This window comes from Anolis carolinensis, unplaced genomic scaffold, assembly GCF_035594765.1.
Source record: "Anolis carolinensis isolate JA03-04 unplaced genomic scaffold, rAnoCar3.1.pri scaffold_13, whole genome shotgun sequence".
NCBI classification, from domain to species: Eukaryota; Metazoa; Chordata; class Lepidosauria; order Squamata; family Dactyloidae; genus Anolis; species Anolis carolinensis.
This window is the reverse complement of record NW_026943824.1, coordinates 13,662,980-13,678,567: the sequence shown is the minus strand read 5'-3', so window position 1 is coordinate 13,678,567 and position 15,588 is coordinate 13,662,980. Positions and strand designations below refer to the sequence as shown.

General features: G+C 44.4%; 2 protein-coding genes across 2 annotated transcripts in view; one reads left to right on the top strand and one right to left on the bottom strand.

Annotated features, from left to right (window-relative positions):
- zdhhc4 (zinc finger DHHC-type palmitoyltransferase 4) overlaps nt 1-15,588 on the top strand; it is a 61,356-nt gene that overhangs the window by 16,241 nt on the left and 29,527 nt on the right. The gene's annotated exons all lie outside the window — the stretch shown is intronic.
- The window catches only part of grid2ip (Grid2 interacting protein), a 75,535-nt gene that overhangs the window by 49,073 nt on the left and 10,874 nt on the right, over nt 1-15,588 (bottom strand). The window contains exon 2 of the mRNA XM_062964698.1: nt 13,145-13,299. Coding sequence (XP_062820768.1) covers nt 13,145-13,299 — 155 coding nt within the window. The remainder of the gene's footprint in view (nt 1-13,144; nt 13,300-15,588) is intronic.

Genomic DNA, 15,588 nt, shown 5'->3' with positions numbered 1-15,588 from the left:
TCCGTGACGGCTTCAGAAAACTTGTTCATCGTTGGCAGAAATGTATCCAATTGTCTAGTGATTATGTGGGAAAGTGAATAGTGGTAGTTAAAGAGCACGTTCTAAGGATTATTTCTGCCTTTGATGAAGGTGGAGGCATTACTTTTCATTCAACCCTCGTATTTTGGAGATTTATTTCAGTCCCTTGCAGACCTGAAACACTGGATGGTTCTACTTCAGGCATGAGCAAACTTAGGCCCTCCAGGTGTTTTGGACTTCAACTCCCACAATTCCTAACAGCCATAGAATTGATCACCAACTGAACATACTGGAGAGAGAGGTTTGGGGAGAATTCACCATGATTTCTCGGAGTTGTAAGGAGTGGGATGTATAGTTCATCTGCAATCTAAGAGCCCTCTGAACCCCACCAACAATGGATCTGGAACTAACTTGGCACACAGACCCAACATGGCCAAATTTGCATACTGGAGGGGTTTGGGGGTGATTGAACTTGACATCGAGGAGTTATAGTTCACCTGTATTCAGAGAACACTGAACCCATCTCATGACAAATATAGACCAAACTTGACAAAAATTGAACATGGCCAACTGGGAATACTGGTGGACTTTGGGGGTGATTGACCTTTATCTCTGGGAGTTATAGTTTACCTGTATTCCATGACACCAATGACAGATCTAGACCAAACTTGGCTCACAGACCCAACACTGACAACTTGGAGTGATTGACCTTGGCACCAGAGAGTTATAGTTCACCCGTATTCAGAGAACACTGAGCTTAGCAAGTGATGGATCTGGACCAAACTTGGCACACAGACCCAACATGACCAACTTTAAAAACTGGAAGGCTTTACGGGTGATTGCCCTTGGCATCAGAGAGTTGTAGTTCACCCGTATTCAGAGAACACTGAGCCTAGCAAGTGACGGATCTGGACCAAACTTCAACCACAGACCCAGCATGGCCAACTGTAAATACTGGAAGGCTTTTCCGGTGATTGACCTTGGCATCAGAGAGTTATAGTTCACCCGTATTCAGAGAACACTGAGCCTAGCAAGTGATGGATCTGGACCAAACTTGGCACACAGACCCAACATGGCCAATTGTAAATACTGGAAGGCTTTACGGGTGATTGACCTTGGCATCAGAGAGTTATAGTTCACCTACATTCAAAGAACACTGAATCTAGCAAGTGACGGATCTGGACCAAACTTGGCACACAGACCCAACATGGCCAACTGTAAATACTGGAAGGCTTTGGGGGTGATTGACCTTGACATCAGAGAGTTATAGTTCACCCGTATTCAGAGAACACTGAATCTAGCAAGTGATGGATCTGGACCAAACTTGGCACACAGACCCAACATGGCCAACTGTAAATACTGGAAGGCTTTACGGGTGATTGACCTTGGCATCTGAGAGTTATAGTTCACCCCTATTCAGAAACACTGAATCTAATAAATGACGGATCTGGACCAAACTTTCTGCCTCTTTGGGGGTGACCTTTCTCTATTAATAGGCAGCCCCACAATTCCTGGGGGAATATTGCTAATAGTATTGTCCCATCCAGAATGGCATGGAGCGCCTCTCTTTCGGAAACCGGAGAAGAGCTCCGGTAACTTCATCCCTTGGCAGGGATCGAGTGGCTTCTGTCCTTCTCTGAAGGAAGGGCGATTTTGGCAGCGTGGAAGGAATAGAGGGAATGAGGGAGTTGTTTTTGTGGAGGAGAATTGGCAAGCCTCCGGCATTTCCCACCAACTGCTCTCTTCCATATTGGCCAGCAAAGCCATCTGTGCATTTCGTGGTCGGAGATTTGCATCGTCAAATATTAAACACTTTTGCATGGGATGGAAGTGGAACAAGGGAGAGCATCCCACTATCCAGGGCAGGATATGGGCCTGCAAAATCCTGCAAAATTTAAATTTAAAACCTTTAAGGTTGTTGTATGTTTTCCGGGCTGTATGGCCATGTTCCAGAAGTATTGTCTCCTGACGTTTCGCCCACATCTATGGCAGGCATCCTCAGAGGTTGTGAGGTATGGAGAAACTCAGCAAGGAAGGTTTATATATATCTGTGGAAAGTCCAGGGCGAGAGAAGAACTCTTTGTCAGTTGGAGGCCAATGTGAATGTTGTAATTAATCACCACAATTAGCATGAATAGCCGGGTGTGTGCCGGGTGGGTTTCTTCAAACTCCATCGATCATCTTCTCCAGCACCCTGATGAATTGGTTTTAATCGTCTGCCTCACCAATTCCTATTCAATGTCAGACTCAAACACATCTGTTGTCTGAAGTCCAAACATTTATTTCAATATCTATCTATATATATAAAAGGGTAATGAAATTTCGGCCAAGGACAAAACAACAAAACTACACATCCCAGAAACACTAAACTTGGCAGCACAACCCCTCATCCATGCCTCTACGTTCATACAACAAAAATAAAAGAAAAATAAAGTCCTAATAAGAGGGAGAGGAATAATTGCTTTTATCCCATTGCTGCCAGTTAGAAGGCTAAGTTCCGCACACTTGGTATCTTAGCAACCCACTCAGCCCAGGGGAAGGCAGAGTTAGGCCTCACTTAGGCCTCTTCCACACTGCCTATAAAATACAGATTATCTGATTTGAACTGGATTATATGGCAGTGTAGACTCAAGGCCCTTCCACACAGCTATATAACCCATTTATAATGGACTTAATGTCAGGGTAAAACGTTTACCCTTTACCTTAACTACCACCAGTTCCTCAATATTTTATTTCCCATACCACCAGACTTCGCCACAGCAACGCGTAGCCAGGCACAGCTAGTAATACATATTTACAAAGCATAGCAAAAGCCATCGCTCTGAGCTGGCATTTCTCTTCAGCCTCTTGCCTTGGCAAGCACAGCCCAACATACACAGAGATAAGAAACACATTCCTCAGTACGAAGGAAGTCCCGACCTCCAAAGGCCGGAAATCATGCCTGATACCCTCTTTCCCCTAAAATAAGACATCCCCAGAAAATAAGACCTAGTAGAAGTTTTGCTGAATTGCTAAATATAAGGCCTCCCCCGAAGGTAAGACCTAGCAAAGGTTTTATTTGGAAGCATGCCCAACAAACAAAACACCAGAGCATGCAGGATCGATAAATGTACGTACCATAGAGTGTTGTACATGGAAATAATGGTAGTAACAAGAAATTCTTGATAGGATTCATAGTTTGTTTGGTTATGCTGGTTTGTGATGACAACTACTATCTATATATATAAAAGGGTAATGGAATCACGGCACCGAACAAAACAACTAAACTAAACGCCCCACAACCTTGAAAATTGACAGCACAACCTCTCATCCACGCCTCTACGTTCATACAACAAAAAGAAAAGTAAAATTAAGTCCTAGCCACAGCAACGTGTGGCCAGGCACAGCTAGTACAATATATAATAAATGTTCATTTTTTTGGTTCAACAATAAATGTGCATTCGTCTTCATGGAAAAATAAGGCATCCCCTGAAAATAAGACCTAGTACATCTTTGGGAGCAAAAATTAATATAAGACACTGTCTTATTTTTGGGGAAACACGGTAGGTCATAGCAGTCACAACAGGCTGTCAGTCAAAACTAGCCTGCTGTTAACTGTTTCATTGCTGAAACACACACTCTTGCCTAACAGCAGAAAACACTTGATTTACATTTCATACACAGACAACCATAATCCAACACTGGCTTCCTGCCTGGGGACATCCTTTGTTTAGAGTCGTTAGCTGCCCTTGGTTCCCATGTCTTTATTTACTGAAGCTATTCAATGCTAATTGTGGTGATTTACTACAACATTCACAACTGACAAAGAGTTCTTCTCTCACCCTGGACTTTCCACAGATATATAAACCTTCCTTGCTTAGTTTCTCCATGCCTCACAACCTCTGAGAATGCCTGCCATAGATGTGGGCGAAACGTCAGGAGAGAATACTTCTGGAACATGGCCATAAAGCCCGGAAAACATACAACAACCCTGTGATCCCGGACAACACATTAAACCCTTTAAGTTGCACGTTGCACCTTTCTGTGCATCACAGTGTAGCTTTTTCGAGCTTGGGAGCAACAGGTCTATTGGAGTGGTGTGCTTTGCCCTCAAAAACATCTATTTTTATAGAAAGTCCCCAAAGTTGAATGAACGCCCCTTACAATTAACCTACATTCATCTCAGAGGGATATCCATCACAATTTGGGAATTGAGCCCACGTTGCAATGCGCCATCACAGAGCAAAACGCATGGAAAGGAGGGCAATTGCATGTGGGGACAAATAAAAAACCCGCACAACATTGTGCACAATTCGGCACAAATGACAAAACCCAAAGGGATTTTAAGTCCTTAGAGAAAGGGGTTCCATAGAAAAATTCCAATTGACTGCAACCTGAAAACCAAGTGAGAAATTGACCTGCGCCGCTGATGGAATCCAAAATGATGTACTCAGGAGACCGTGGTTGCTATTATTATCACCATAGTGAAGAATAATGATAATTATAGCAACCACTGTCTCCCAAGTGAATTGTTTGGATCCCTTCATAAGTCAAGACTAGGTAAAGGTAAAGGTTTTCCCCTGATGTTAAGTCCAGTCGTGACCGACTCTGGGGGTTGGTGCTCATCTCCATTTCTAAGCCAAAGAGTCGGCGTTGTCCGTAGACACCTCCAAGGTCATGTGGCCAGCATGACTGCATGGAGTGCCGTTCCCTTCCTGCCAGAGCGGTACCTATTGATCTACTCACATTGGCATGTTTTCGAACTGCTAGGTTGGCAGAAGCTGGGGCCAACAGCGGGCGCTCACTCTGCACCCTGAATTCGAACCTGCAACCTTTTGGTCCGCAAGTTCAGCAGCTCAGCGCTTTAACACCCTGCGCCACTGGGAGCTCCTGGAGTTTTGTATATATTTGCAAAATAATTTGAGTTTTCGAACTGCCAGGTTGGTAGAAGCTGGAGCTAACAGCAGGAGCTCACCTCGCTCCCTGGATTCGAACTTCCTTTCAAAAACAAGCATTCCCACCTTTTTCAGAATTGCCAAGGGTTGAGAACCAACCATTTGGGTATAGGAATTTGGGCATGTGCAGAAAGCAAGTTTCTATGGTTTTCTACCAAATCTTAACAATAATAATAACAACAACAACAGCAACAACAGTAGTGAGATCTTTACTGACCAACTAAAGGCTACCCCTGAATATATTCAGAACTAAAAAAGGCACCTTAGATGTTTTAAGGCTATTGAAATGGAACACTTAACAACAACAACAACAACAACAACAACTTCTTTAGTGGCCAAGAAAAGAGCTACCTCTGTATATATTCAGAACTAAAAAAGACACAGTAGATGTTTTTAAGGCTAGTAAATGGAATACTTAACAACAACAACAACAGAATCATAGAATCATAGAGTTGGAAGAGACCTCACGGGCCATCCAGTCCAGCTCCCTTCTCAATAGCAGGAAAATCACATTCTAAGCACTCCCGACAGATGTCCATCCAGCCTCTGCTTAAAAGACTCCGAAGAAGAATCCTCCACCAGACTCTGCGGCAGAGAGTTCCACTGCTGAAGACTTTTACTGACCAACTGAAAGGCTACCCCTGAATATATTCAGAACTAAAAAGGCACAGTAGATGTTTTAAGGCTATTGAAATGAAATACTTAACAACAACAACAACAACAACAACAACAACATCATCATCATCATCAACAACAACAACAATAATGAGACCTTTACTGACCAACTGAAAGGCTACCTCTGAATATATTCAGAACTAAAAAGGCACAGTAGATGTTTTAAAGCTATTTAAATGAAACACTTAACAACAACAACAACAACAACAACAACAACATCAACATCATCAGCAACAACAACAACAGTAATAATGAGACCTTTACTGACCAACTGAAAGACTACCTCTGAATGTATTCAGAACTAAAAAGGCACAGTAGATGTTTTAAAGCTATTGAAATGAAACACTTAACAACAACAACATCATCATCAACAACAACAACAACAACAAGAATGAGACCTTTACTGATCAACTAAAAGGCTACCTCTGAATATATTCAGAACTAAAAAGGCACAGCAGATGTTTTAAAGCTATTGAAATGAAACACTTAACAACAACATCAACGACAACAACAATAATGAGACCTTTACTGACCAACTGAAAGGCTACCTCTGAATATATTCAGAACTAAAAAGGCACAGTAGATGTTTTAAAGCTATTGAAATGAAACACTTAACAAAAACAACATCAACATCATCAACAACAACAACAATAATGGGACCTTTACTGACCAACTGAAAGGCTACCTCTGAATATATTCAGAACTAAAAAGAACTATGGAGCCCCGGTGGCAAAGTGCGTTAAAGCACTGAGCTGGAGACCAAAAAGTCCCAGGTTCAAATCCCGGGAGCGGAGTGAGCACCTGCTGTTAGCTCCAGCTCCTGCCAACCTAGCAGTTCAAAAACATGCAAATGTGAGTAGATCAATAGGTACTCTGGCGGGAAGGTAACGGTGCTCCATGCAGTCATGCCAGCCACATGACCTGGAGATGTCTATGGACAACGCCGACTCTTCGGCTTAGAAATGGAGATGAGCACCAACCCCCAGAGTCGGTCACAACTGGACTTAATGTCAGGGGAAACCTTTACCTAAAAAGGCACAGTAGATGTTTTAAAGCTATTGAAATGAAACACTTAACAACAACAACAACAACAATGAGACCTTTACTGACCAACTGAAAGACTACCTCTGAATATATTCAGAACTAACAAGCCAAAGTGGATGCTTTTAAGACTGTTGAAATGAGCATACAATAATAAATTTTTTTTCTTCGTGTCAGGAGCAATCTGAGTTGCTTCTGGGGTGAGAGAATTGGCCGTCTGCAAGGACGTTGCCCAGGGGACGCCCAGATGTTTTGATGTTTTTACCATCCTTGTGGGAGGCTTCTCTCATGTCCCCGCATTACAATAATAATACTAATAGTAGTAGTGGCAGTAGTAATACCTTTTTACAGTCTCCCCCTGAATCTATTCACAACGAGAAAGCCAAAGTGGATGCTTTTAAGACTACAGTAGAGTCTCACTTATCCAACACTCGCTTATCCAACATTCTGGATTATCCAACGCATGTTTGTAGTCAATGTGTTCAATATATCGTGAGATTTTGGTGCTAAATTCATAAATACAGTAATTACTACATAGCATTACTGCGTATTGAACTACTTTTTCTGCCCAATTAGTTGTCTAACATGATGATTTGGTGCTTCATTTGTAAAATCATAACCTTATTTGATGTTTAATAGGCTTTTCCTTAATGCCTCCTTATTATCCAACATATTCGCTTATCCAACATTCTGCCAGCCCGTTTATGTTGGATAAGTGAGACTCGACTGTATTGAACGAGTATTGTATTTAAGTAGTGCATTACTCAGAGCCAATCTGGCTACGGATTTAGACCGGCGGACAACTGGTACCCGCTTCCATGATCCGAATCCTTTCCAAAAAAAGGCACCTCTGTCCCTTTAAGCGTCCGGACCGGCCACCTCTTGACCTTGGCCGGTGACACTAATCCCCCCCTTGGGTGATGATGCCGTTTCCGTGGCAACCGGAGTCCCTTTGGGGGTGAAGACCCCAAAGGATGGCTCAGAAAGGAATCAAAGTCTGGTGGAATAAAAAGTTCGGAGGAGAATGAGACATTGGTTTGCATGCAAAGCAAGATCTCTGTGGAAGATGCCAAAAGAGGATAGAGTTTGCAGAAGGAAGCCGAGCAAGAAATGATGATGATGATGGTATCTGCACTTACCCCAAGCAGCTCATGGTCCTTCCTTGGGGCTCCTTCCCTACATCCTTGAGCCCGAGGCTCAAATCCTAACCCTTTTACAAGGACTTGCAAACCATATGGCAGCAAAGAGGAGGAAGAAGAGGAGGAAGCGGATCACCAGGGATCAAAAAAAAAAAAAACGTCCGCAAATTAAAATTAGAAGGGGCTTAACGGGTCGCAATCCAGCAAAGGGGATGCAAAAGCAACCCGCACAATAATAATAATAATAATGCCAGGGGAGGGCTGTCCATCCAGGAAAAAAAGGATGAAAGTATTCACAATCCGTCCCTGCGAGAAAGAGGAAAGGATGCTAAAGAGATGCTCCGACCGACTGTCTCTCCTTCCGATGCAAGATCCAATCACTGCAGAAGGTGGAGAGCTCCCCGGGGATATTGTTATCACTACTATTTCCCTCCCTCTCCTTCCTCAGCTGCATTGCTAGGCTGGCGGTGAAGGTGTTTATGGAGAAAAGTGGGACACGGAGGTGCACAAGGCTTGCACACACAACATGGAACACACAGACACACACACATGTATGAGGGTTGAATGAAAAGTAATGCCTCCACTTTCGTTACTTGGGTTTGGATGGGAATATTGTAATAAATCAAACGCAGAAATAATCCTTAGAATGTGCTCTTTAACTACCACTATTCACTATCTTTAACTACCTTCCAGTATTTACAGTTGGCCATGCTGGATCTGTGTGCCAAGTTTGGTCCAGATCCGTCCCTTGCTAGATTCAGTGTTCTCTGAATACGGGTGAACTATAACTCTCTGGTGCCAAGGTCAATCACCCGCGTTGCATTGATTGACCGTCTGCACAGGGTCCCATACTTCGCACTTTAACAACACAACCGTTCAATGCTAAGGCTTCCCCGTCTGCGCAGGGTGCCCTACTTTGCACTTTAACAACACAACCGTTCAATGCTAAGGCTTCCCCGTCTGCGCAGGGTTCCATACTTCGCACTTGAACAACACAACCGTCCAATGCTAAGGCTTCCCCGTCTGCGCAGGGTTCCATACTTCGCACTTGAACAACACAACCGTCCAATGCTAAGGCTTCCCCGTCTGCGCAGGGTGCCCTACTTTGCACTTTAACAACACAACCGTCCAATGCTAAGGCTTCCCCGTCTGCGCAGGGTTCCATACTTCGCACTTGAACAACACAACCGTCCAATGCTAAGGCTTCCCCGTCTGCGCAGGGTTCCATACTTCGCACTTTAACAACACAACCGTCCAATGCTAAGGCTTCCCCGTCTGCGCAGGGTTCCATACTTCGCACTTGAACAACACAACCGTCCAATGCTAAGGCTTCCCCGTCTGCGCAGGGTTCCATACTTCGCACTTTAACAACACAACCGTCCAATGCTAAGGCTTCCCCGTCTGCGCAGGGTTCCATACTTCGCACTTTAACAACACAACCGTCCAATGCTAAGGCTTCCCCGTCTGCACAGGGTTCCATACTTCGCACTTGAACAACACAACCGTCCAATGCTAAGGCTTCCCCGTCTGCGCAGGGTGCCCTACTTTGCACTTTAACAACACAACCATTCAATGCTAAGGCTTCCCCGTCTCCGCAGGGTTCCATACTTCGCACTTTAACAACACAACCGTTCAATGCTAAGGCTTCCCCGTCTGCGCAGGGTTCCATACTTCGCACTTTAACAACACAACCGTCCAATGCTAAGGCTTCCCCGTCTGCGCAGGGTTCCATACTTCGCACTTGAACAACACAACCGTCCAATGCTAAGGCTTCACCGTCTGCCCAGGGTTCCATACTTCGCACTTTAGCAACACAACCGTTCAATGCTAAGGCTTCCCCATCTGCGCAGGGTTCCATACTTCGCACTTTAACAACACAACCGTCCAATGCTAAGGCTTCCCCGTCTCCGCAGGGTTCCATACTTCGCACTTTAACAACACAACCGTTCAATGCTAAGGCTTCCCCGTCTGCGCAGGGTTCCATACTTCGCACTTGAACAACACAACCGTTCAATGCTAAGGCTTCCCCATCTGCGCAGGGTTCCATACTTCGCACTTTAACAACACAACCGTTCAATGCTAAGGCTTCCCCGTCTGCGCAGGGTTCCATACTTCGCACTTGAACAACACAACCGTCCAATGCTAGGGCTTCCCCGTCTGTGCAGGGTTCCATACTTCGCACTTTAACAACACAACCGTTCAATGCTAAGGCTTCCCCATCTGTACAGGGTTATTATTATTGTTGTTGCCAAGCAGCTTGCAACATTGAAACCATTGCAACGGTTACAGTAATTAACATCCTATACTTGGCTCATTCTTTACAAAAGTTCTGTGTTTGATGTACACATGTCTCCATTTGGATTTGAGCAGGGATGTCCCAGACTAAACAAATGCATTATGGGGTGCAAAAGGGGTAAACGTCATGGATCACATGCTATTGTTTTTATGCAATTGGAAACAATGCTCGTAGTAACCGGGTCCTGCTTTGGGGAGTCCGTCCGATGCCTCTTTGGGGCGCCTCTGCCCTCCCCTCGGCTGACCCCTGCGTGAGGCCGCGCTGGAAATCCCAGCTTCGCCCCGTCCCCAGATTAGGAGCCGGGAGGCGGAAAACAGGGCCAGATGGAGGCCTGATTGCCTAAAGACCCAGCGCTCGGCTCCAAAGGCCTCTAATCCCTTCCCGGCAAAGCAAGAGTCCCCTATGGATGCGCAGGGAAGACATTATGACCGGCTTGAGGTTGTGTGAATCCTATATAAATGCCCCTCCTTTCCTCCCAAATTGCATGGATGAAACTAGCCAAACAACATTGCAGTTGGGTTAAAGAGGGCAAAAGGAATGAGTAGGGGAAGGCAGGCAGGTTAAGGGAAACAGATGCAGTTTAAACAGTCATAGCGCAATGCTATGGGATGCTGGGAGTTGTAGTTTCACTAAGTCCTAGAATCATAGAATAGTAGAGTTGGAAGAGACCTCAGGGGCCATCCAGTCCAACCCCCTGCCAAGAAGCAGGAAATCGCATTCAAAGCACCCCTGACAGATGGCCATCCAGCCTCTGCTTAAAAGCCTCCAAAGAAGGAGCCTCCACCACAGTCCGGGACAGAGAGTTCCACTGATGAACAGCCCTTCTCACAGTGAGGAAGTTCTTCCTGATGTTCAGGTGGAATCTCCTTTCCTGTAGTTTGAAGCCATTGTTCCATTGCGTCCTAGTCTGCAGGGCAGCAGAAAACAAGCTTGCTCCCTCCTCCCTATGACTTCCCTTCACATATTTGTACATGGCTATCATGTCTCCTCTCAGCCTTCTCTTCTGCAGGCTAAACATGCCCAGTTCTTTAAGTCGCTCCTCATAGGGCTTGTTCTCCAGACCCTTGATCGTTTTAGTCGCACTCCTCTGGATGATTTCCAGCTTGTCAACATCTCCCTTCAACTGTGGTGCCCAGAATTGGACTCAGTGTGATTCCAGGTGTGGTCTGACCAAGGCAGAAGAGAGGGGAGCAGGACTTCCCTGGATCTAGACGCTATTCCCCTTTTGATGCAGGCCAGAATCCCACTGGCATTTTAAGCAGCCGCATCACATTGCTGGCTCATGTTTAACTTGTTGTCCACGAGGACTCCAAGGTCTTTTTCGCACACACTGCTGTCTAGCCAGGCATCGTCCCCCATTCTGTATCTTTGCATTCCATTTTTTCTGCCGAAGTGGAGTATCTTGCATTTGTCCCTGTTGAACTTCATTTTGTTAGTTTCGGCCCATCTCTCTAGTCTATTAAGAACGTTTTGAATTCTGCTCCTGTCTTCTGGAGTGTTAGCTATCCCTCCCAGTTTGGTGTTGTCTGCAAACTTGATGATCGTGCCTTCTAACCCTTCGTCTAAGTCATTAGTAAAGATGTTGAACAAAACCGGACCCAGGACGGAACCCTGCGGCACTCCACTTGTCACTTCTTTCCAAGATGAAGACGACGCATTGGTGAGAATCACCCTTTGGGTTCGTTCGCTTAGCCAATTACAGATCCACCTAACCGTAGTTTTGTCTAGCCCACATTTTACTAGTTTGTTTGCCAGAAGGTCGTGGGGGACTTTGTCGAAGGCCTTACTGAAATCCAGGTACGCTACATCCACGGCATTCCCTGTATCGACCCAACTCGTAACTCTATCGAAAAAAGAGATCAGATGAGTCTGGCATGACTTGTTTTTGGTAAATCCGTGTTGACTATTAGCAATGACTGCATTTGTTTCTAAGTGTTTGCAGACCACTTCCTTAATGATCTTTTCCAGAATCTTGCCTGGTATCGACGTGAGGCTGACCGGACGGTAATTGTTTGGGTTGTTCTTTTTTCCCTTCTTGAAGATAGGGACCACATTTGCCCTCCTCCAATCTTCTGGGACTTCTCCCGTTCTCCAAGACAGGCCTTACCTAAAGCAAAGGAGCAAAGCTGCCTTCTTGCTTCCTCTCCTCACCTCTGCATGAACTCAGCTGCCACTTGAGTTCAGCTTCTGGCTCAGAAAGCTTCAACAGGAAGTCTACACTTTCAAAACAATAGCCACGCCTCACCTTCCTAACAATAATAGGGCAGCTAGCCTTAATTACAGCTAGCCCACACTCAAGAATCAGCACAGACTCAGGTTTTTTAAGGCAAAGAGTCCAACAGACACCATAGTCCCCAATCTCCTTTGGGTGCATCTACATTGTTTAGTGAATGCAGTTTGGCACCACTTTAAACAGTCATGGCTCAATGCTCTGGGATGCTGGGAGTTGTAGTTTCACCAAGTCCCCAATCTCCTTTGGGTGCATCTACATTGTTGAGTGAATGCAGTTTGGCACCACTTTAAACAGTCATGGCTCAATGCTATGGGATGCTGGGATTTGTAGTTTCACTAAGTCCCCAATCTCCTTTGGGTGAATCTACATTGTTGAGTGAATGCAGTTTGGCATCGCTTTAAACCATCATGGCTCAATGCTATGGGATGCTGGGAGTTGAAATTTCACTAAGGTCCCAATCTCCTTTGGGTGCATCTACATTGTTGAGTGAATGCAGTTTGGCACCACTTTAAACAGTCATGGCTCAATGCTATGGGATTCCGGGTATTTTATTAGTATTGTTTGGTATCAGTGGAATCGTGGAAGCTGTAGCTTTCCAAGACAGTTTGCATTCCCTTCCAAAGAGGGCTGAAGTAATTCCACTTGTCTTGAGCCATGGCGGTTCAAGTGGCGTTGAACTGTACTAAACCTGCAGTGTGGATGCACTCTGGTTTGACACTTCGGAGCCGGTTTGCAGCAGTGGCAAGAAGGGGCGGGCAAAGGGGCAAGACGAGAGGAAAGATGTCCAAAAGTGGGGTGAAACACTTACCTGATATTGTCAATGAGGAGGCGGTGGGAGTCCTTGGTGAAGAGCATGGCCAGCGCATAGGCCAAGTCGTCCACCTTCCTCTCGGCCGCAAATTGCTTGAGGATGGTGAACATCTTCTCCTTGAGTTCGGGTTCATCCCCCAGGATCTCTTGCACCTGCGGCAGAAAACGGTGGCCAAAACAAAGCCAAAAAATCCTAGTGTCACATTCTTTCATTCCAAGGATATAGATTAGAATAAATACAGGTTGATACCACATTAATTTCCTATGGCTCAATGCTATTGAATCCTTGGAGCTGTAGTTTGTTGAGAGGCCAAAAATCTAACTCCCAGGATCCCATAATCTTGAACCATTGCAATTCGAATTGTGTTGAACTGTATTCATTCTACAGTGTGGATGTAGTCTATATTATTATTATTATTATTATTATTATTATTATTATTATTATTATTATTATTGTATGACAGAGCAAACAAAATAGATATGCTGAATTTTGTATCACAAAATCAGAAGTCGAAAACTTTTCAAGTGACTAGGACTGTGTGATGTATTTTCGGATGATGCGCGCAGATCCCAGTAATACTACTACTACTACTACTACTACTACTACTACTTATTATTATTATTATTATTATTATTATTATTATTATTATTATGTCCCCGATGGCGCAGTGGGTTAAAGCCTTGTGACTTGAAGGTTATGTTGCTGACCTGAAGGCTGCCAGGTTCAAATTCAACCTGGGGAGAGCGTGGATGAGCTTCCTCTGTCAGCTCTAGCTCCATGCCGGGACATGAGAGAAGCCTCCCACAAGGATGATAAAAACATCAAAAAACATCTGGGCAATGTCCCCTGGGCAACGTCCTTGCAGACAGCCAATTCTCTCACACCAGAAGTGACTTGCAGTTTCTCAAGTTGCTCCTAACACGAAAATAATAATAATAATAATAATAATAATAATAATAATAATAATAATTTATTTATATACTGATCCATTTCCTCGAGAGGACTCAGGGCGGTTTCCAGCATGTACACAACAGTCAGTTGTCAAAACAACATACATCAACATATGGTAATATTTGGATGACTGAGGATGAATTAATGTATATGTGCGGTGTGAATGCTGAGTAAAAATGTAATTCTTTCCTTGTTTGTTTTCCAATGTAACTGGGGGTTGTTTGTGGATTCAATGTAGTTACATAAAATCTGTATGTCTGTATGTCCAATGTCGTTCTTTGTTTACAAGTTCTGGTACACTTTCTCTTGCTGGAAAATTGCAAAACAATGCTTTGAAGTTATTGAAAAGTTATTCGTAACAGGTTGATATGCAACCCAGAAGCAATACGAGAAAAGTGACAGAAAGTGGAGTGAACGGCATCAGGGAACGGTTCCTCGCAGCCCATTTTGGTGCTGCCCCACTTTAAACAAGATTTTGCTAACCTACATCCCAAAATATTGCATGGTCACATGATTGGGAGGGACATGATCCCTGGACGATTCAAGGTGACGCCGTCCGCAGCAAGGAAAGCGCTCAATGCCTTCCTTTCAACACTTCAAGGATCCAAGGCTGCGTCTGCACTGGAGCGGGAACGCGGTTTGACGCCACTTGAACTCAATGTGATGCACAAAGACCTGCCGAAACTATGACTTTCCCACAACAGGGCAGTTCAAGTGCTATCAAGCTGCAATAATTGGGGGCCGGGCTGTGGCGCAGCTGGCTAGTAACCAGCTGCAATAAATCACTACTGACCGAGAGGTCATGAGTTCGAAGCCCGGGTCAGATTAAGCCCCCGACCATTAAATAGCCCGGCTTGCTGTTGACCTATGCAGCCCCGAAAGACAGTTGCATCTGTCAAGTAGGGAAATTTAGGTATGCTTTATGCGGGAGGCTAATTTAACTAATTTACAACATCATAAAACTGCCAGCAAAACATGAGGAAAGGAATGAGGAAGTACAGCCACTAGTGGACAGTGAAGCAACAGCTCCCCCTGTGGCCGGAATCGTGAAGCTGGAAAAAAATGTTAAATGCCTCTGTGTCTGTCTATATACGTTGTTTGTCTGTTGGCATTGAATGTTTGCCATATATGTGTTCATTGTAATCCGCCCTGAGTCCCCTTTGGGGTGAGAAAGAAGAGTGGAATAAATAAATAATAAATAAATAATTGCACCCCGAGAGCTGCGTTTTATGTAGCTTCGTTGATTTGTGTAGTAGCTTTATTGCTTTTAACGCCACATTTTTTAACATTTTTATTTTGATGTTTGCATGTGTTTTAATTCACATGAGTTTTTAATGTTTGAGTCTTCTGTAACAGAAAAAGCATAGTATAAATACAGATGATTATGGCAATAATCTATATATATAAAAATATACTGTCCACTTGTAGGACCGAGTTAACAACAAAACCACTGGACCAATTGCCACCAAATTTGGTCACAATACACCATA